We start from the raw sequence: 24342 nt of genomic DNA on the forward strand, positions 1-24342 counted from the left end.
GTTAAGGAAGGTATGAGCCAAGCCTGAGTAACGTCCTCCCACAGCTGGTGGTGGTTGTGGCTGTAGTGGTGGCTGCTCGCACGCAAGAAAATGATATACGACACTTTAAGATATTAATACTGGCAACTGAGGAGTTGGGAGAGAGAGAGAGAGAGAGAGAGAGAGAGAGAGAGAGAGAGAGAGAGAGAGAGAGAGAGAGAGAGAGAGAGAGAGAGAGAGAGAGAGAGAGAGAGAGAGAGAGAGAGAGAGGGGGGGGGGGAGGAAGGAAACGAGGGACCTCAGCGAGAGGGGGAAAGGGGTCATAGCTTAAGACATGGGTGACAGATCCCAGAAAATCCAAAAGGAAAACATATTGGAGAGAGAGAGAGAGAGAGAGAGAGAGAGAGAGAGAGAGAGAGAGAGAGAGAGAGAGAGAGATGGGCAGAGAAGTGAGGTCAGACGAGGCCGATATATAATAGTATGGCTTCATCACAAATATGAAGCTGAAACCACAAAATTTATTCAGTACTTTTTTTTTTAATGACATTTACGAGAAAGTTTTACTGTAGAACATATGGGAAAAAAATTCTTCAAGCCACTGAATAACTCTACACAGTGCAGTGAAACTGAATTAACTCAGTTAATACTTTTGCTGAAGTGAAACTCTCTAAGTTGATAAAAGTCTTAACGGTCTCTGTTCAGCTTGAAATGATTCCAATAAACTTTTCAGTGAAATAAGCAACCTATAAAACTTTACGTGGTCCTGACTGTGTATCTGTGAAACTTTCATCTTTGTTAACATAGGCAACAGGATGGTTCTGAGACCCAAAAAGTTAAGTTTTCATAAACCAGCCCTGACCTCCACCTGAATCCTGAACCAAAGAGTTTGAGGAAAAGTCACTTTACAGCTCCAAATGGAAGTATTCCTGTGTTGAAATCCTGACTTAACAAGATCTACTGCAGTTTAGAATTCTGGTTGAGGGCGACTGGTTAACAGGGTAGGGGGGGGGAAACAGGGGGATGTTCCAACTACTACGGATCATATGTATATACATAATGAGGCACGTGAATTTTAATCATGGATGCAATTCCAAACTGGGACTTTCAGACTGAATACAAGAGAGTGCAACTGAGCTTTGTTGGTAGATAAAAATATCTATATCATTGCATAGTATATATATATATATATATATATATATATATATATATATATATATATATATATATATATATATATATATATATATATATAAATAATCTTGAACTAAACTGGACTAAGACAGTGGTGGTAGGTAAGTGTGAACTCGGAACTTGCTAATGTCCAGTTTTAATTGTGTCAGTTGCTCTCGACATGCCAGCCCAGTAAAACTGATGCTGCACAGCGGACAAAGTAGCAATCTGTGCGACCTGCACTGTATCGAAAATGACTCAAGTAATTTGGAAAATGATTCAAGTTCATTTGCGTTGGATTAGGACGCTCTAATTCTAGCTTCAATCAAGTGAAAATTTCCAGAGTTTTCAGCATCACTTTTGAGGGATTTTTAGATTACTTTAGGTAATGCCTCTATGTGAAAAAATGGACAAACACATGCGTTACTACAGATTCCAAGATATTTCTCTGATAAGAGAGAGGGAGGGAGGGTGGGTAGGTAAAGTATAGTATAGCAGAAAGCAGTACAAGTCCAGTAAGTGTCAGGATCCCACACCGTAGGTTACCAGTGTGAACAAGTAACAGGTACCTCCATACACAGAGAGGTCGTGGACACCATTACAAAGACGAGTGGGAAAGAAGGTGCGCTCAGTGTAGAGACGATCCAGGTGGAACGAAGAATCTCTAGGCACCTTTAGTTAAGAAGCGCTCCAAGTTTACCTTCTGGAGACAACACTTTCCCCACGAACATATTGGGCGTCTTTTAAAGAGGCCTCGCGCACGGGTGTCACTGCGCATCTCAAGAACCACAGAAATGATGGAACTATATCATGTATGATGATTTAGCAATGCGTCTCCAGAGTGTAAACTTTTACACACACGTTTCAACGGCTGAGATTTAGTAGAAACCTGTTAAGTTGTTTGGCTGCTGATCCGAATAAAAGGGGTGTGTGTGTGTGTATAAATGTGTATAGAATTCATGGACACCGCCAACAAGTGGTAACACAGCGAGCGAGTGCGAAAGTCTGTAACGGTTTTAGGAAACGAGAGAGTGAAGTGTGTGTGTGAAGGACGTGAGCTTGGGAAAGCCGCCAGTATGAAGCTGTACCAAGAGAGGTTGAGTGAAGAGTGGCACAGGGTTAGAGCAGACACAAGGAGAGTGGTAGAGGAGTGGAAGGTATCTAGAGTGGCAGTGCTTATATGTGAGAGTGTAGTGAGAGGTATGTGGGGAGTGGGAGGAGGGCATGTATAACACAGTAATAAGTGCTGGGATGAGGATGATGAACTGCAGGTGAAAAGAAAGAAATGCGGAAGGTATCTTCACAGGAGTCAAGTGACTGGGAGGTGTAGAACAAAAAATGGCAGAAGGAAAAATGATAAAAAAAAAAAGGGGGGGGGGGGGAAAGAAAAGAGATGGGATGAGAAAGTACCCGGAAATTTTAAGAATAGGAAAATTACAGAAGGAAGTGAACAGTGTAACAAGTGGGAGCGACAGTAGGGGGAGTTGATAGGGAAGTGGTTACAGGCAAAGAAATTAACGAAAAAAGAATGAAATGGAACGCGTATTCTGGAGTGTTAATTGTATTAAGAGAACAGAATAGGGGATGCGTCGTTAATGAAGCGAGGTGACATGCGGAGTGAGCGAGTCCCGACGAATGATGTGGTGAAAAGGAAGTAGGTACTAAACGCCTCATCTAAAACGCAGCGAGGCAAAGCGGGCCGGCAGGAGTGGATGAATGATTGCAGTAGAGTTCCTCAAGAAACAGTGGAGAGACAGGGGTGTTGGGTTATTCATTCAGGCTATTTAGCGTCTGTATGACTTAGAACGAGGTGCATGGGGACTGGCTAAACGTTTGAATAGCGCCCTCCTATAAAGGCAATCGTTTCTAAATCGAATGCTCCAATCACAGAGGTGCAAGTCTGGTGAGTATAGCTGTTAAGGTGTATGGAAGAGTGGTGGTATGCACAGAATATCGAATTTGGATGGAACATGGTGGAGTCAGATGTACAGAATGCGTGAACCTGGAGTTTTAGAAGAATTTGCGAGAAATAACTGGAAAAGGATAGAACTGTCATGGGCCGTTACTGGATCTAAATAAAGCGTATGACGGGCTTGACAACAAGCCCTGTGGAAGGCGCTACGAATGTCTGGGGTAAATCAAATTTTACAACATACCGTGAGGTATTTTATTTTACAGGAACGTAAGGCATGTGAGACAAGGAAGGGAATGGGTTGAGTGGCTCTCTGTATGGGTAGTTTTGCACTGAGGATGAGTGATGTCCCCGTGGTTGTTTAATATATTTATGCGAGGGGGCAGGTTTCCAGCACACTCGGTGTGGGAGGGCATGGGAGGTGAATACCAGCTTTTTGCAGGTAAAGCGGCCCCGGATGGGAGACTCAAAGAGAGAAATTCCCGAGGCCGGTGGGAGATTTTGGAAGAGTGTGAAAGTAGATTAAGTCGAGGGGGAGTATGAACCAAACTTTAATAATTAAAGACACGATGGTTTGGTAGTGAGTTGAACAGGAAGGGACTGGAGAAAGTGGAATGCCCTTGGTATATGGGAATGGAGACGATAGCGGATGGAACCATGGGGGACAAAATGAGTCATAAAGTGGGTTGAGTCATAAGGTGTTGAGTGGACGAGTCTGGGGGCTCTTAATGCAAGAGAGAAGTCTGGACGTGTTGGATGTGTAATGCCTGAGGACAATATGTGGCGCGTGGCGGGTTCATCGTATAAGAAAGGGGTATGGTATTAAGCATACTAGAATGGGAGATATGACCAGGGTACGCTGTGAAACGGTTCGGGCATATGGAGGGGATGGGATGAGAAACATAATTAAGAGGGTCGACATTAAGAAGTGGGAGGGGTATATCACGAAGGAAATGGATGGATGGAATATATGATGCTTAAGGATATCGGGGCCTGAATATACTACAGGGAGAGAGACATACAAGTGATAGAATAGATAGAATGATGTGATACATGGATGGCTACCTGGTTTCATTTACGTAAGGGTATCATGAAGTAATCAAGGTAAACCATGGTATACAGTTTGTGGGGCCTGACTGTAGATTGTGTCTGGTTTTGTTGCATTACATATAACAGCTAGAGAATATGTGTATTTATCTGTTCCTCACGCTACTTCTCAAGGCAGGAGAAGCAGTTGTGATATATCAATTCATTTACTTAACACCTATCCATTACTTTGTTTCATGGAGATGAATATACTTTGAATTTTAAGTAGGATCAGCGAGCCAAACTATTAGAAATCCTTAGTTTGTGCCATACATCTGCTCTCCCATAACCTGAATGTTCTTCTAAGCAAGGTACTACTTGTGTATATAGCCTATTGTGGTTGCAGGCGAGCCAGATCCCATGAACAAAACCTGAGGACAGGGACTCTAAATGAGGGATGAGTGTATGGAAGTCATAATAAGGCCGAGTATAACAAGGTGGCTCCTCCACAAAGCTTATAGACTAATGAATGCATGGGCTGTTTAGAGATACATTCTGAAGTCGAGGTTGAATCCAAATCATGGATGAGGTTCTCTAAGGATATCAGTTACCCATGCAAAGGACAGCTCATTTACACAATGTTAAAGACAAAATATTGAAGATTCTAAATATATGGTGACTTAAATTAACCATGCACAGTAAAATTACTCTTCGAGTGACTTTTTTTTTTCTTACTAAATGTAACAACGGTAATTTATCCGAAAGTACAAAAAAAAGAGAGAAAATAACAGATCGTTAATGAAAATTTAATCTGATTGCTATACTACAATAAAAAAAGGAATAAAAGTACTAGGATACTACATCTTTTTTTAAAAAAAGCTACATATGCTATATATATATATATAATTTTTTTTAAAGCTTGTTCATTTAAAAAAAAAATAAATGGAGAATAGAACTTACTTCTCTCTCTCGCGTAAGTTGGTCGTACCGTTGTCTAAGCAAGCAGGGGGAAGAGGGGGGGAGGAAAGAAACGCGCTAATTTAAATTTTAAGCCCAAGGGACTTGCACTGGGGAGACCCCCTAATGCCATATGTTAATGTTTGTATATATATAAATATAGTAAGCCGTACTGTAGGCTGGTGATGGTGGTAGTGGTGGTGGTAGTGAAGTCTCGATGTGTTGTTATGTTAGTGTGCAAATAAACACTATGACTAATAGGCGTCATACTCGTTATGACAAGAAGAGTGGCCGGGATGAACTCAACTCATACATTTGATGGTGTTAAGGATGTATGGCCCACTCCCCCACCCAAACTATGCCTCTCTTTTAAAGAAAATGAATTTCCTCCCTGGCCACCCCTTCCTGAAACAGGTATGACACTGTATTCTAGTTTGCCGTCACTCTGTAAATGCTTAATACCCCTCGAGCACGACGGGACAGAACACTCCTTGCACACTACTGCGCAACCCTCGGGTACAATGACCTGACCTTTCAGGGAACATACCATAAGCCAGGAGCACTGACTGACCTTCACCTATATATACAAGAGGAGCCCCCCCCAAGTCGAAAGCCAAGAGCCCTGACCTTTTTCAGATGGGCTCCCACCCCCCCACGCAAGCCCAAAACCCATTAGCTTCAACTTGATCTTTAAGGGCCAAAAACCAGGAGCCCAACTACCATCATACTAAAAGGGGCCGTTACAGTCGTACCCACGGGTTGTACCGCCGTGCTTAAGGTTCGTACCGTCTTACTGGAGGAAATAACTAGCCATGAGCATCAAGCTACACACACCACACTCTCATGCAATCACTGGTGGTCTTGGTGATCCACACACTTAATATGCAGACTAAAAATATAAAACTAGCCTCAGGAGCGTATATATATATATATATATATATATATATATATATATATATATACACAATGGCAAGTCTATATAAAATTCATTATACTCTAAAGCAATATTCTTAGCACATCTTGTGACTATTAGCAGCAGAACTCCTGAAGCCGTCCTTGAAATGTGTTATGATCAGTTGAAGTGGTCGGTAACTTAAGGTTCTAAATGCGGCTAGGTTTCTACGGCCTTTTGTTTCTACCACATAACATACTGTAATAGCTATATTGTGAAACCAGCGTCTCCTGAATCTCTCTGTATCAAACATCCAAAAGTTACTTCCCATATTCCTTTGAAAACAAAAAAAAAAGAAAAAGAAAAAGTAAAGCAAATTTAGAAAAGCTGGAGAAATCTAAAAAAAAAAAAAAAAAAAAAGTGTGTATTTGGCTTAGCGATTACTGATGTGATATTTACATTTTCCAGCTTGTCTTCGTCCTCGGCAGATGACGATGATGATGACGCAGATGATGAGGACAAGGACGATGACGGCGGCCACGATGGCAGAGACGACGATGATGTTGTCGTCGCCAAGCTTCTCCATGATGCCAAGCACACCTAGAACACGAAGAACCGCGGTCACTCTACTGACATTCATGACGTCCACGCCATGGGCTACACAATGTCCAGGCGTTCGGAAATACAGCTGATGCTCAAGGGTTTTGAGATATTCAGCAAAGATTAATATATACTGTGGCCCCATGCAAATATCTATTGATAAGTTTGAGGACTGATACGTTCATCCATGCGAATGATTTTAAGACACCCAGTAAGGATCGATGTATTCTTCATGCAAATCAAAATGTAAGTATTGAATAATATTAACTACAGACTGCAAAGTAAACTTGTAGAAATGAATAGCTGGTGTATCTAATACAAATATCATGCATGCATATGAAATATGCAAGCCTATCTGAGTTAAGATTACTCTGACAAGAACATTAAACCAGTTGTGTAATTTCGTGGTGAAATAACACATTGCTGCTGAGGAAGTGCTGCTCATGATCTATCAGAGAAGTGAACATGTACTCCTCCATCACTACATAAGGCTGGGCTAAGTAGGGCGGTGACACTGAGGCCAAACGTACAAAGACCATAAGTCTTGTTAAATTGGGTCTCGTCTTCATTCATTTACTACAGCTCCTACTTTCGTAATAATCATATCAAAAGACGGTGAAGTTAAGATATTCTTTCAAGAAAGCTGAACAAAGGATTTCCTTCTCTCTCTCTGCTCGGAATATTCGGAATATTCTTCGCTCCCCACCCGCATGCTATACCTCGTCCCCCGACCACCACCACCTACACACTCACCAGTCACGTCGATCTCGCACGGGATGGACTCTCCGATGGTGTTGTTGACGTAGCAGTAGTAGGTGCCGAGCGACGCCGCACTCGCCGGCAGTCGCAGCCGGGACTCGAGGCCCTCCGATGTCACGTCCTGCGTCAGCGTCTCGTTCAGCATACGCCACCTGGAGAGAGACATGAGAACAACGTCGTCATCATCTTGTGGCGTGGGTGAGGAAGACAGACACACACACACATAAAGAAATGAATGGCAGCCTGTGAGGATGCTGCCAAGTGGTAATGGAAAGGACAAGTGGAGGTGGAGCAGCTGCCAAGCGGTGATGGAAAGGACAAGTGGAGGTGGAACAAAAGTGACGGGAGACAGGTGATAAGAGGAGGCCCAAGTGGCGAGGAACAAGGAGTCTAAGGAGCCAGGGGGAAAGATGGATCTGTGAGGAGGGAGAGACAGGTTCAAATAGGTGGAATGGGAGAGATGATTTACACTGCAATGCCACACACATACTGCAAAAGGGAAGGTAACATCCCACATTAAAAAAAAAGAACTCAGAGACGTTTATACTGTCTAATGACTGCATATGCACCATAAAATGGAGAAAAAAAAAGCATCGAGGACAAAACCCAAAGAAAACTTAAAAATTCAGGGAATAGGATATTACTGCCTTTTGATAGAAAACTTGAAAAAGCAAAAGGTATCTATCTAGAAAATAAACTATGTGTAATGGATGAATCGTATGGACGGGGGCTTGTGATAGCTGGGAAAGGGGTTGAAGATGTAAATGACTATGAGAGAACACTTGGATTACGTGCACTTATACGAACCGTGTGTGGCAAATATGTATGTCCTTTGAATACAAAGAAGCTCCTAAAACACACTGATCAAGAAGATGTATAAGGATGATTGCAAGACTACAGGAGATATGGAGAAATGCTGTAATGACACTGATAAGGGTTGACATGAAGATGCTTCACAAACGATTGTGGACTGAATGCAATGAAAGCATTTTGTGTATATATATGGTGGGAATGGAGCTGATATCATATGACAAATCAGCATTGTGTGTGTCAAGTGGGGGGAAAAAAAAAAGAGCTTGTGTATGTAGGTCCACGTTCACTCGAACACACTGCTTAAGTGCTGAAAATGTCACAATGGGTATGAGCTGGAAATTATACACTGGGTAAGGCTTGAGACTGATACAGTGGGGATAAGTTGGGGATGACACAGTAATCATGGGTTGAAGATGAAGCACGAGCATGGATTATGGGTGACACATTAGGCATTGGGTTGAGGATGTGTGCGAATGATTTCAAGAGGCTTTATGTACCTAACATTATATGAGACAGTCCTAATTAAGAAACATATTTCCAGCATTCACTTTCAACAAATGGACACGCAAAAACAATAATCAAAACATACGAAGTACATACGATGAGACCAAGAATGATATAAACGGACCTGAAGTCTCCAACCAGATACCATGTCTACGCGTAAATCCTTCTTTCGTTTGTGTACCAACGAATGGGAGAGGACGTTACTAGAGAAAATGGATGAGCGTAGAGACAATTTCTCCGCGGGCGCCACGTATTCACTGGAAAAGCTTGGTGGGTGCGGGAGGACACCCCACTTACATATCCATACACTGGCAAAACTGCGCAAAACAAAAAGTGTTTCTATTCTACGATGTTTCACGAAGGGGAGTTGGGGAAAAACAGAGAGGAGTCACGGAGGGTTTATCATTTCCTGCTTTTATGGTAGGGGATTTAGTTAGGGATCCCCCCCATCCCCCATCCCCCTCGGTGTATATAAATTCGTAAGAATGAGTAGAGGAAGCTCATGAGTGGGCTTAGGAACGGAAGAATGTGAGGGATTTACGATGTGACTGTGGTGCCCGGCGGCTTAAAGGGGAACATACAAGTGTAGAGTCCCTGATTTAATACATTATACACCCCGCCACTGTGAGAAGTAAAACGATGGTTGTAGTACTGATATTGTAGGTTGATACAACGTGTAAAACATATGGTAGAGAGAGAGAGAGAGAGAGAGAGATAGAGAAAAGTATCTACATTCATTTAGAGGTGGAACAGAAAAACAAACAAAAACAAAAAAAAGGGAGATTGGTTGCCAGGGAGTTCGGGGTATGCAAATGTCGGCAGGAGGAAGAAGCAGGCTACCAAGGGTGGGGAGAAGAGGAAGCCGGGAAGTGGAAAAGCTGTGGGCAGGTGAAGCAGAGGTGGAGGGAGGAGCTGTGGGTTGGTGAAGCGGAGGAGAAGGGAAGAGAAACGGGAAGAGGAAAACTTTAAGGAGTATTAGAGGGGGGGGGGGACCGAAATTTAGCAACATAAGTCTGTAAGGAAGGGAAAGAGGAGCAGAGTGAAGAGGAAGAAGATACGAAAGAAGACCGAAAGGCAATGCGGTCGAGAGGTTAAATCCCCATCTCTTCCACATAGATGATTATCTCCCCTATCTTCATTCCTTTCTTCCCTCGAATGTCTCCCATTCCATTACTCTCACAAGAGGAAGAGTCGGTCCAATATAATGGGAAGAGATGAAGCTGGGAGGAGGAACGAGCATAGGTGTGAAAAAGGGGTGCGGTCTGGAGTGGAGAGACTTGTTCTTTTGGTGGGAAGGGCCTAAATGTTGGAGTACAGCAAGATACGTTCTGCTGGGACGACATCTGATATAGGAGGGTTAAGGAAGGGAGGTGTGTACCTGCCTTGCCTCCCTCTAAAATCTCTCCCGCCACCCCCTTTCCCTTCCTTAACTGGGAGGTGAAAGGGGGAACTGGAATGGAAATAGAAGTTTTGGCTGGTAGAGATGGGGGGGGGGAAGAGATTTAGTGGGAGGGGATTTGAGGAATTGCAGCACGCCTCCCTTCCTCTAAACTCCCACTCATTTATTACAACAAAGGACCCTCTCCTCTGCCGCTCCAAACCAGTAGGAAGTAGAGAGAGGGTTGGTACCGGGACGACTTAGTGTTAATTTGTAGAGATGGGGAGCAGGGAGGAAGAAAAGCTCAGATACGAAGGGAGAGAGTGGAGAAGTGGACGCTGGTAGATGTATCTGGAGGGAAGAAGAGATGAAGAGTGAAGGATCTGGAAGAAAACGAGACGTCAATCCCTTTCCCCTCCAGCCTCCTATGCTCTCCTCCAAACTCTACCCTGTCTCAAGGTATAGCTTCACTTCTCCCCTTCCATCATCTTTCCAACTTCTCAACTCTTCCATTTTTGTATCCCTTATTTCCACACTTTCCAAAGTGGGAAGTGTATATACGAGAAAGTAAGGGGAATGGAAGAGTGTATTTTGAAGGCGAAAGATCTGGTAAGGAAGTAGACGAGAGGATAAATAAGTCCAGAGGGGAGGACTGAAAAGAGGAGGAAAGGGTAGTGGGAAAAAAAAAGGAAGGGGTTGCGGAGCAGTCTGTCTTTGAAGACAAAAGACCGGGAAGAATGGTAAAAGGAGGGTCATGCGGCGGGGAATGCGAGTTAGATGAAGCAACAAGTAGGCAGAGGTGCAAAAGACGGGTGTTTTTCTGGAAATTTTGTAGGCGCAGAGTGGATAAGCAACAAGGACGAGGAAGAGGTAAACAAATAAGAACGAATATCGAAATATAGTAAACGAGCCTAAGAAGGAAATAATTCATGTGCTGCGAGTCGAGAAAAGCAGGGAATACAATATTAGTAAAGAGAGGAGAGGAGAGGAGAGGAGAGGAGAGGAGAAGAGGAGGAGGAGGAGAATGTGCAGAGTCTTTGAAGTGGAGGCCGGCCGGCGAGCTTACATGTTAAGGCTTTTGAGACTAGATTAACAAAGACGGGCGGCATTTAGTCCCGACATTCTGTAATGAAACGTGTCAAGCCGGCGCCATAGAGTGTAGCAGCAGGAAACCTGCCTCGTGCTTTATATTTTACGATACCCCCGTACATTATAATATATATATATCTTTCATACTATTCGCCATTTCCCGCATCAGCGAGGTAGCGTTAAGAACAGAGGACTGGGCCTTTGAGTGAAATCCTCACCTGGCCCCCTTATGTTCCTCCTTTTGGAAAAAAAAAAAAAAAAAAAAAAATGAGGGGAGGATTTCCAGCCACCCGCTCCCTCCCCTTTTAGTCGCCTTCTACGACACGCAGGGAATACGTGGGAAGTATTCTTTCTACCCTATCCCTATATATATATATATATATATATATATGTGTGTGTGTGTGTGTGTGTGTAACTTAAAGTTGTGTATAATCAATACTAATCAGCCATAAGTAGAATGAATACACGTGATATCTAATTTTACCGTAAATATTCATGGATTTAATAGGGGATTGTACCATCGTAAACTGACTGGAAAACTACCCGCGACTGACTTAAGCTACACTGATGTATAATCATGTACATGTGGTACAAGGCGAGCATGAAGATGAAGAATAAAGTTAGCGTGACGGTGTTTACAATGGCAATGGATCTTGCCTTTTTTTTTTTTTTTTTTTACATAGCTTACGTAACCTAACCTCGTCAAGTCTTGCCTGTCCTAGCCAACTTAAACCTTTATGATAAGACAAGTCTCGATCGTACTTTAGGGAACATCAACAGCTTTGGTTTTCGATTCCACCACCGGTGAGCGAACAGTACATACTTAAACTTGGAAGGCATCCTGTAAGCCCAGCTAAAGGAGAAATTAACTTCACTACATAAGACTACATACAACCTCCTTGGATTCTAGCTGATCCTCAGACCTCTAATGTTAGGAGTCACGCATATACATATATATTTTTTTCTTTCATGAAGCTGCAAATAAAATTTCCTGCATAAGCCTATGAATCCAGAGGGCACACAGGTATGTGTATGTGGGGACTATTGTCGAGTAATTTGAACATTTGATGAATAGTGAATGCTGTTTGCGATTCTTGGCTTTTTTTGTCGTTGGAGACTTCCAGTATATTTACAAGCGAGGCTTCCAATCACTCCCGCCTAACAGCTGCTTAAGTCTCATATTACCTCTTCCTTCCCTCCGCGACCCAAGAGAATCCCAGCCAGCAACAAGGTCAGAGACACCCACCTGAAGACCACCTCCTCGGGGTTGGCTGTAGCACGGCAGATTAGCAGGATGTGCGCGTCCTCCCCGCTGCCTCCGTCCTGCCGGTCTATCTTGCACTCCGGCTTGACTGTACAAAACAAGAGGAAACACCACATTAGTGCTGACAACTTTCATAGGTAAAATTCGTCACTCATAAATGGCAGATAAATTACGAGTTATTGGCCTATTTTCACTTCTATGATAACAAGGCGAGTGATAACACTTGCACTGTGAAGCACAGCTGAACAGCAACGCATGGAGACATTAAAATCGGCACCTTTACCAAAACGCACCGAAGGACGTGTGGTAATTCTACATCGTCTGTAACATCGTCTCTAGCCTACTTTAACTTACAAACAACAACAATCTTACCTTACCTCTAATAAAAAGTGACAAATTAAATGAATCTCTGAGAAGAGGAAAAAGTATTTCAAATGAATTTTCTCTTTCAAAATTAATGTACCTTCATCATATTTCAACTATGTCCTTTTCTCTTTTGACGAATAGGTCTCAGGGTATAATTAAAAATTCAACGAAAAAAAAAAAAAAAAAAAAAAAAAAAGGGGGGGGGGGGGGGGGGGGGAGGGGGCAAGTGCTACCTCACTAAAAGTAAGAATGCGCCCACGTACCTCTTGCCCAGAGACCAAATAATCTACACCAGCACACTGATACATTCACTAGACATGTCCAGCAATGACGAGAATTGAACTTAGGCTCCATGACAAGCAAAAAGTAATAGGGTATATGTGACACCGATATTATCATCTAATGATTCTGGGAACTAAAGCCAATATTATGAAGATTCTGTAGTAGCGGTCGTTATGTTTAAACACCCCAAGACGCCGACGGAGAACTGAAAGGGTATTCTAAAGTTGAGCAAACATTACAAACTTGCATCTTTTAATAAGGTTCATTCTTCCTATATAAAATGGGATCAAGTTTAGCAAGTATCTGCGGAATCTTATAAGATTCACTTTATCAGAGTTTTTGTCAATATCTAAATATTTTTGCGCTTCATGTATAATTTGTATATTGTACATCATCTAAATTAGCGGAAGTCGTTTGCATAATTTTAGGTAAAGTGAACACCGGTATCAGTCTTATTATCACATGTTTAAGTTTGAATGAAAATTAAAGTTTTTTTTCTCCATATCAAAATACTGCACATCTTCCCTTCGTCTTGAGCCGAGAGCGTTTTTATACCCGCAAATTACTCCACATCAACACAACCCACCTACATAATGCAAGAAGCTGAACATTACTCGACTAATCTCGACTTTACAGACTGCACTAATAGAGGTAAGTAGAGATTCAGACTGAGATCAGCGACTCGGTGGAGAGCAAAGTATAACCTCTTTTCTTTAATATGTGTGTGTATGTATGTGTGTGAAGGGAGGAGGGTGGTAACAGGAGAAATGACCGTCAATATGTCAGATACAAAACTTAAGTACTGATTTTGCTCACACAAGATTCTATCAATCTCCAATCAATTTTTTCGTCGTCTCTCGAGGAAGGTCCGCCATCACGAATAATGAAATACATTACCATTAACGAAGAGGATGAGGAAGGCAAAGTTTACTTACACAAGACATCGAAGGTGGAGGTGGCTGTCATGTTGCCGTGCCTGTTCTGGGCGATGCACGTGTAGTCTCCTGCACGATCCCTCTCCATGGGATGGTCCAGGTTGAGGACTGCGCCCGTCAGCACCGTCTCCATACCGTGCTGCCAGATGTAAGTGGCATCTGGGTAGCTGAAGGCACGGCACTCAATCTTGGGAGGCACTTCGCCTTCCACCACTTGAATAGTTTGGTCAGAGACGATAATCTCCTCCGGGGGATCTGCAGGAGCAACAAAGGTGCAATGTTACCCTCTACCGGTGTAATGATGTTATCTACTGAGGTTTAATACGATCGTGTCCGTCAAGAGAGACGGTGAGCTCTATATAATCTGATGCTTCAAGTACTTCAAGGGAAATCCATGACGCTCCCAACCTCAAAGTCAAACTAAACCCTGTCCATTAACACAGTATGACAGTAATGCACTGCGCCCTCCCTTGAGTAACGTGGACTCGTCCCGGCTGTAATGTACTTACACTCGACCCTGAAGTAGGTGTGGGAGGTGACTGCCGGTCCCGCAACGTTGGAGGTGGAAGTGCAAGTGTAGTTGGCATTATCTTGGTCCCGGTCCAACATACCGTTTGGCCACTGCTCCATACGCCAGCTCAGTACCGACATCACGCTCTCCAGGTCCCTGTGAGAGCACAAGTATAGGTCTTACAAGTCTTGTTCAGGGAAGCTGTACCAGATGACACTTTCAAACCCCTGAGAACAAGTTGAACTCCTCTTCCCTAGGCTAGGTCCGTGGGAACAACTGTATCAGATGGGTACATGTGTACAGTACTGGCAGGTCGAGAGCAGCATGGGGGACACAGGTCTAACCACAATGATAGGTAGAGTTAATAAAGCGAAGCAAATGCTCATATCAACAGAAACACGCATCCGCACATGTAAAATCTGACCGATTTAATCAAAACTCTGCAAATCGAGCACAAATTGCTTCACAGTATCTATGTACCCAGAACCTTCTCATTGATTATATAAGCGATTACATGGCATAACATCCAAAATTCCAAAAACCTAATGACATAAAGAAGCCTTTAAGAAGTAAAAGGTAAGGCAGCATTAGTCACATAAGTGTAATGACACGCAGACCACACAGGACACTACTATTATACGCATCCACACACTTTTGCAAAAGTTATAGATAGCTGTGTGAGAGACAATGAACACTAACATACTTAACCCTTGAACACTACGGTACAAAACTTTTGTATGACAGCCTGGCCTTTGACCTAAAACTTGAGGGTGAAATGCCATGCCGTCATATCCAAGGATCGCAACGTAATGCCCAAGAGGTTAGCTTGCATCATGGTATCAATACCTACCCGGAGGGAGGGTCTGGCCGCATGGTTTTACTCGTGACCTTGTAGTGCGTGTCGTTCAGGAGGGGAAGGTCGTCCTTGAACCAGGCTATGGTGCAGAGCGGGGAACACTCCACCCGGCAGGAGAGCGACACCTTACCGAGTTCATCAGGGCCCCGTGGTACGGTGGGAGGCGGTCGATGAAGGCCGGCGCAGCTACGGGAGGAAGATGAACAGGTGAGAACGATTCGCCAGTTGCGTTCCTCGGTATAATTAAACCAAGTCACCCACTCCTATTCTATTACACGTAATTCCCTACAGCTAATTAAAGGCAGTTGTACAGTGATGGTTGGTTGCGTGAAATGTTTACGACCAATGTCATGGTGATCAAGGGAGAGCAGTGAAATATTAACCTTCGAAGGGTCGTGTGACTGTTGATAATTAGGGGAAAGACAGGTAATTGCAGATATATTTCAGATACGGTTAATTACAGGCTCAGTCTAGCATCTTGATCAGCTAATTAAAGGGTAATAAAAAAAGAAATTGCGTCTTCATCATTAATCATCATCTCAACGAACACGCGAGACAGTGTAATTAAATTAATGTCACATCCTGGAAGGAATTTCTATGGGATCATCATGTGATCCGTTTTGCTCACCGAGAAGGGGTAACGAAAAGGTCAACGCTATACTCAACTATAATTTACTAAAACGAAGAGCGAAAAAAAAACTAATTAGAAATTAATCCCCAAAACGACACACTAAGTACTCTGCCCACAAGTAAAATGAGTCATATGTTAAATTGAGCTTAATCTCTAATTACAGGCCGAATGAATCTACGCACTCGTATACATATGCCTAAGTGTCTAAGTGTCTATAAAGGAAAATGTAACCATATGCTTATGACACGCGTTACTGCGCCAGACTTCCAGTGCAAGGATTCTCCCCTAACCTGGTGCCGTACAAAACATTACACTGTCCCTAACGATACCTACATCCTCGATTGATCACTAGATCACCTACAGACCGGAGCAAAATACCTCACCATGGTAGCTGCTACCGATAGATAACATATCTATCTCTACACAGGGCATCACATGTCCATTTCTAACCATGCACAATCAAAACACAACTGTCTCCCCTGATTTGGATGAAAACTTAACGGAAAGGTTGAGCCAATCTACACACGTGTCTGTGACATTTATGTACAGGCGGCAGGCCTAGTACCCGTGAAACAAGCTGCTTTACGTCGTTCTATAAAAAAAATTTAAGCTGTCGAGTTTCTAAATTATGAACAGTGATCATGCTCGAATGTTTCAAAACACTATCCGAATGGGAACCCGAAACTTCCAACTAATCAGGTATACCCACCAACCATATGTCACTAGTTGAGTCTCAGTGTTTCGACAGGTTTAACTAATCATCGGAAAATACAGGGAAGATAGCTGTCTTAGACTGTATACATCATAAACACTTTCAATAACAGTACTCGCTAGCAGTATCTTTCGAAACCTTCCTAAAATCAGACACGTCAGGCCTCGCCCACAGCAACAACAAAATCACCACGAACTCATCTATATCAACATCTGTACATCAAGACCCTCAAACAAGTGTATCAAAGCCCCCACACCACACCCAAAACAACAGTAAAACGAGCCGACACCACACAGACATGATTAACATAACACAAATCAACACTTCACATCATGACAAACCAAAATAAGCATCCTTCTCTACAGAGCACACGAACTTATTACATAATTACCGTTTCAGACGTTCTGCATGGGAGTTGAAATTGTTTTCCAATGTTTTTTGAAGATGTTTTGCAAGATTCTAACCTTCCATCCAACAATAAATGACTCTTTTGAAATATCCCCTTTTATTCAACGATAATAGAGGACCCCCCAATAGGAACCTAGGTTATGGGCGGAGGAAATAGCATAACGAAGAGATTTGCGATAGATATGAAGATAATAAATGTTTAAAAAATTTAAAACAAAAATCGGAAAAACAATTCCAATCAGCCCAAACCTAAACTAGCCAGGGCCTAACGTGCCCTCCCGTAACCTATGCACCAGTTTGCTTACCTTGATTAAACTCCTCCTCGTCACCCCTAAATCGCACTGGCCACTGTTTCTCTGACTGTGGGGGGAGAGCTTGCTAGCAGTGACGAAAAACTGGTGTCTAAGCCTCTCCTCGCTGAACTGTGAGGCGAACTAGTATCGCGCCAAGTACTGCTTGAAGTAGTCGGACTAGTTGCCATTAATATCCTCTCCACAAACGCTGGATACTCTGGGTGTGGATACTGGACTAATTGTTGATCAACAAAATTCTCGGAGCGGTTGATCACAAGGTGGTCGTACGAACCCGTCATTCTTCAAGCTGTTGTACGTTGCCCACTCGTCGCTCATAATTTGTTCCAGGCCGCATATACTGCTTGTTTAGAGGAATCAGTTTGGCAGCTGACGGGCAACAGTTTATAGGAGAGGAATGACGCAAAACTTCTTGGACTGGCCTCTCTCAATGCCGTCAAACACCCAGATGTCACTCTGGGCACGGCCTCTCTCGTATTTCCTCTTTCCAAATTGCGACTGGTCAATTTCCACAACAATACCAGGGCCTCCTACTGGCTGCTGACGGTCAAACCAGTAATGAGTCACTTCCCAACAGAAACTACGCCAGTCGACACTCGTATTGGGAGACGGGTTCAGACTTAACGGTACGATGATCCTAGACTTTATGGAGCCAGTGATGAACAAATCAATTTCCACAGCTCCAGATATGCACCACCGACAAAAGCTCCTTTAAAATGTGACACTTGATAATTACACTTTTCCTTACGTATAGGAATTTGCTACAACACCACATATGTTTATCAGTTCGCTAACTGCAAGACTGGATCCAATTCACTTCAGTATGGGGGACACCATGTTCTTGGATAAAATTTCACCACTTCGCCATCTTTATCAAAATAATGTGAAAAAAAATCTTGGCCATAGTCTCGGAATAGGCAAGATCACAGACACTCCACATGGAAAACATGGCGTAACTGATGACAAATTCAACCGCGGGGGTGGAATGGGGGGGGGGGGGGGGGCGGAGGCCTATATCGATCTGTGATTGGTAGATACAAATTCCTACCGGCCAATTAATGTTCAGAGACCAAACGCGCATGCGTCTGACTCTTGAGCATGCGTACTGCAGCTAGCAACCAACATACGAACAAACAGAAGCCGTCGTAGACTTAAAAATATAATGATATAACAACAGTACCCTAATTTCCTATGAAAGTTATAATTTACGGAAGAAATGGAATGGAAGGGTCCTAAAATCGCCTATGCAACGTCCGAAACGGCAATTATACTCTTGTAACACCCTAAAGACACAAACACATGACACAGGCAATGGGAACATCATCACTTACCTACAACACTCCTCTACATCACACACAATCCTCCATCAACAAAAATGCATGTCAAAATACATCATCACCAATCAACCACTGCGTTAAGTCATGAGCATCAAAGTCCAGACCATTAACCGTCCCTACAGCATCAAGCTACTCGAACATTAACATAACCATAGCTTTCGGAACATCAATCTTCAGCACCAAGCCACTCAATGAGCCTACAAGCATCACACTACCCAACCTACAGCGTCAAACCGACCGGATCATCGCTACTCCCTCCGCAAACCAAACTCACCTAGGACATCAATTTCGACGGTGGCTCTCCTCCCCTCGCCCTCGATGTTGACGGGGACGCACGTGAAGTTATCTTGCGTCTCGAGGGAAACCGGGTTGATCGTCCACGTGGCCGAGGTCTCGTCAGGCACCAGGTGTGACCCTCGGTACCACTTGAAGGTCGTGGCTGCGGGTCGTCCTGGGTCCTCCACGTTGCAGGTTAACTCCAAGGAAAGGCCCTAATGAAAAAGAAAACAGAAAGGATTTAGGGAAAAAGAAAATGTGAGGTAGGATGGTATGTATTTAGCATCTTAGGGAAAAAAAAATTGAGGCTACATGGACTATGTATAGAAACTAAGAAAATACTTGAGGTAGTATGGGCTGTGCTTAGAACCTTTGACGAAGTAAATGTGAGGTAGTAAAGACTGTGCTTTGAACCCTTAACTATGAAAATGTGTAAAGACGGGTATAAAAACAAGGGAGGAAAAAACTTTTGGTGTCCTCTAACAAATACGAAGGATTTTAGTGTACAGAAGGGTGCTTGAATCCTTCCGGGGAAAAAATGCTTGAACACTTTGTGGAAAATGTGAAATAATTCCTGGCATTTGCTATTTACTAAACAGAAACACTGCGATAAATTCAGTGAAAAAGAATATACTACCTACATGAAAAACTCTGTCCACTCCACGCAGGGAAACATCTGATGCATATCATAAAATCATAACCTGCTCATAAAACCCCAGTTACTAAACGGTGAAGTAGGAGGAAGCAGTGATAAGTGGACGCACCTTGATAACCATAGGTGACTGGTAGGTAATGAAGGCCTGTCCTGGCGGATAATGGACAATCAATTCAGCCGCGTTGGATCTGGCGCCCCAGCCGGCGTCATTCATGCCCTCACAGGAGTAGTTCCCGTGGAAGTCCTTGAAGACGTTCTCCAGCAGCAGTCTGGAAGGGTCGATGTCGCACAGCTCGGAGTTGCTGCCGTACAGTGAAGAGTTGCCGTCGCACTCCGGCAGTTCCTGGAACAGGAAGAGACGAACTTTGAAATATTAAATCGGATTAAATATTTCTATGTCCTATTCTGAGTCTGGCGAAAGCAGACTATTTCTCAGCGAAATATTTTCCTACGTGCAACTGATAAAGACAAATGTCACGCATATCCACCCCTATCAGATGTTAATCGATGTACCCACCTTCAGCAGTTCCCCGTCCAGGTACCAGCGGACGCGAATCAGGTAGTCTGGGTTGGCCCGCACGACATCACAGATAAGCGTCACATTGACACTCTCCTCCTGGGACACTGGCTCCGTCGGGTCCATTAGCACCTGGACCTGCGGCCGATCTGTGATACGAAAATGACCTTGTTAATGCCGGGTCTTACCTGATGCTGACTCACACACGACACACAAATGACCGCTCAGGGAAAAAGCAACGGGAGACGCACAGCTTTCCCTCAGAGGAACAGTCCCCAGTATCATATAAAATTAGTTTAGATACGTAAACATCCGTTCCATAATCTAAAAAGTTTCACACCTTAGCCCATAAACTGCTCTGGCAGACACTTTACCAATAGTCTTAAATCTAGGGAGATAAATCGTTAAAAAAAACATCGCACTAATAACGGAATGAATCACGTAGACAATTAAAATGGGCGTAATTGCTAGTATCAGTTACTACTGCAACTCAGAGCAAGGACATGCAAGTACATTATGAAACTCCTGATATCGAAGCTGACAGTTAAAGAAAAAAATCATGAACGTAAAGTGCGCGCGCGCGCGCGTGTGTGTGTGTGTGTGTGTGTGTGTATGTGTGTGTGCAATCCAAAACTGTTTTCACAACATCAAGCAGCTTCACGAAAAAGCATCACAAACCCCTCACACTCGGGATACCTACAAATTGGCTCAAAGGGATGTCATCAATCTTGCACGTGTTTACTAAACATGGAATTATGAAACCAAGTACACAATAACATCATAATGATATGATTAAGTTATTCTTTCATGTTTTATAGCTATATTCTTGTGACTACAGGTAAGAGTGATGCATATATCATAAAGATGAATATAGGCGAGTGGCGTCACCGCTCTGCATATGTGAAAAAATAAATTTCCAGTTACATCTTTTCACTCCATTCGAAAACATTATGTAACTGTACAATTCCGATAACAAAATAAAACTAAGCGTTACATGGATTAGTCGTCTCTTTAAAAACATCCCCGTAACACTAGTAACATCTTGAACTACACCCCCCCCTCCCCAACCTAGGTGACATACAAGTAAAACAATGAACCAAACATGTGATTCATGTAGATAAATCTTCTTTACCTGTAAAACAACACTCTACGCCTAACCCCAGTATGCCATTCTAGTCCTTTTGTCCACCATCAACCAACACCAACAAGCTGGAATTACCCAGTCAGTAAACACTGTCGGATTGTTAGCACACGTACCCGAGCATATATTGAAGAAAAACATATCACCTCTTTCGAAATTCATGGAAACAGGGCCCCACAACCCGGCCTATCTTAATGGCTACTCACACTGGACGCTGACGAAGGCGGAGTTGATGACATCGGAGGCGCCCACGGCATTGGAGACCCGGCAGGTGTACTCGCCCATGTCGGCCGCCGAGCTGTTCTTGATCAGCAGTGAGGGATGGTCCACGTTCCCATTGCCGTACTTGTCTGACGTCCCCGCAACATCCACTTGTCGAATATCTTGGTACCTAGTACAATAGGCATTATGTTATAGACTAGCTCTATCACCGCCATGATCGTTAAGCACCAAAAAAAAGCTGCCGAAAATCTCGCGTGCCCTCACTAGTCACATGGCACACCAACACTAACCAGTCTCACTTTAGTCATGTTTACCCACGGACAGATGGCGACACCATCGCGCGTGTCGTCTGCAAAGTTTTCACTATTTGACTGCGCGCGCAAAGTTCCAACCATGGCTCATGGAGGAACTCGTGGGTACGTTTTACATTTGAAAAAGACGAAGAAAAAACTTAGATTGCAACATTTCATAGATCAGTAAACTATTGGAAAATTCGTCTTACTTCCACTTTTGTTCGTGGATGTGTCTCCCTCCCTCTTGGCAGTGAAGTATACCTTGCATTCAGTTTTGCAATCCAATTTCTAGGATCATCATTATATTTAATCAAAGTTATTGGTAATCACTGTACTTAATCGAAGCTAATGCAAATAAAAATGCTACCATATATTCGGTGTTAGAGCTCTTTCTTGTATGTATTTAGGACCACACAAGTGTCAAACGACAGAATACATTTTCATGCAATGTTACGTTTGCAAAATACTGTAGCCATCCTCAGCTAGGATAACCTACCGTAAAAGAATCAAGCCCAACTGAGAGAAAAAGTGTGTGTGTGTGTGTCCATGTTTTCTTCACATTACTTGTGCTAGACATTATGTGCATATGAGAATGCACGCAAGCACTGTTACACGAATCTATTTTACGATAATATTCATGTATAGCACGCAAAACATTTTATTTTCGTGGTAATCACTCATTACAAGAAGATTAAAGTTTTGCTTTTCTATTCGCGGAAACTGACCACTTGTCTTTAGATTTTTTTTTCTTCCTAATCGAGCGCATACAATCATTAATATAATTCGAAGTAACTGAAATAAGTGCAGGAGAAAGAAAACCCAAAATATCGTTTGGGATACGGTTTGTCAAAATTGTGGATATAACCTATAAAAACCGAAATTAGCAAAATAAACTAGTGAAATGTATATTGTGCAGTCACCATAGATGTAAATATCTATCTTTTAAAGCATGAATTATCCCCAACCATCTACACCTAAAGTAGAAAAAAAAACTATGGTTAAGATCGTAATCCCTAAAAACGAGTTTTCTGCAATCACAAACACTTCCCATTTTCTATGTGATTTCTTTCAGCAAGCTACACAATTACAAAAGGAGCTTTTAAAGGTGACTTTTAGCGTTGCGCTTAATGAGCATAAGCTTTAATTACGCTTCCTACAATCTATAAACTAGCCTTATTTCCTGGGCAAAATCTTGTCATAGTTACTTGATATTAATAGCTAAGGTCTCTCTCCCTCTCTCTCTCTGTCTCGACCACGTCGTACAATCAATCATCAATGTCCAGCCTCTTCTAAACCCTTTGATCCTATCGAGTCAACCCACCGACATCAAGAGGGGCAAAGATGAGGAGGTTACACTGCGAATGATGGCTGGCTTCATCAGCGTTGTTACGTGGGAGGCGGACGTGACCAATGATCGGGGAAGGAATCGTTCTTGTGGTCATGAAGGACAACACTTGGTCGACCTCCATCACTGCCATGAAATAACTAATGCATTAACCGTGCCTCTCCTCTCGGGCGGCAATCAGATCTGTGCAATATATCGCCAGTATTCTCGTCTATCTGTGTATAGTTTCCATGCCATAATTGTATTTGGGTAATTCTAAAATATATAATAATTCTGCAACATTAAATCTTTCGGGATTAAAAAATCCTATTTGATAATTCATCATGAATATCAAATACACAAACGTATTCACTAACATACCATTTTACGTCATATTTCCTTATTTTCTACTAGGCTAAATACGAAATGGATATGCTTTTTAATCATGGTCTCTGGCGAGCGCTGGCACATCACGTCCATGAACGCGTTCACTCGCATGTTGTCAATTCAAACTTGAGACAAACATAACTGTCGCCATTTACCTGATGCATTCAAAGCTTTACTCAATTTTGATGAAAAATTAATGAAAAGCCGCATAGGAACACCAAGAAAGGGGTAGTGAAGTAACTTAAAATCAATGAACTGCCTGTCATTCCCCCTAATCTTATTTCTCTAAATCATCAACTGCGTTTGTTCAAACGGTCATTATAACTTACCAACCAATACTACTGTTACACTGTCTATTCACAATATTTCTTATATGAACGCTTGACGCAAAATACTCCCTAGGCGTAAACGCCACGAAAACTGTCACCTGCACGCAACCCAGACTTACCAGTAGACGTAGGTGAGCTCGGGCGGGTTGGCGTTGTACTGGCAGAAAATGAGGACGTCCATAGACTCGTTGACCGTGATGTTCTCTGGACTGACCCGCACGATGGGAGCGTCTGCGGGAACAAACACACACCGTCACCGTCATAGTGACGCACACCTCCATTACAGTACAGTCAAGCCCTTCTAAAAGTGTATGTATATATATATATATATATATATATATATATATATATATATATATATATATATATATATATATTGGAAAGGATCACAATTTTGCGCGTGATCAAGATATTCCTATGAGTCCACGGGGAAAATGAAACACGATAAGTTCCCAAGTGCACTTTCGTGTAATAATCACATCATCAGGGGAGACACAAGAGAGAAA

The 24342-nt window shown here is 42.8% G+C and overlaps 1 protein-coding gene across 1 annotated transcript in view; it reads right to left on the reverse strand.

Annotated features, from left to right (window-relative positions):
* nrm (neuromusculin) overlaps positions 1-24342 on the reverse strand; it is a 320350-nt gene that overhangs the window by 13573 nt on the left and 282435 nt on the right. The window contains 13 exon segments of the mRNA XM_071684735.1: positions 5048-5081; positions 6396-6536; positions 7290-7447; positions 12326-12431; positions 13927-14181; positions 14436-14593; positions 15288-15423; positions 15426-15479; positions 18967-19183; positions 19733-19966; positions 20141-20289; positions 21488-21672; positions 23956-24067. Coding sequence (XP_071540836.1) covers positions 5048-5081; positions 6396-6536; positions 7290-7447; positions 12326-12431; positions 13927-14181; positions 14436-14593; positions 15288-15423; positions 15426-15479; positions 18967-19183; positions 19733-19966; positions 20141-20289; positions 21488-21672; positions 23956-24067 — 1939 coding nt within the window.

This window comes from Panulirus ornatus, chromosome 38 (genome assembly GCF_036320965.1).
Source record: "Panulirus ornatus isolate Po-2019 chromosome 38, ASM3632096v1, whole genome shotgun sequence".
Lineage (NCBI taxonomy): Eukaryota > Metazoa > Arthropoda > Malacostraca > Decapoda > Palinuridae > Panulirus > Panulirus ornatus.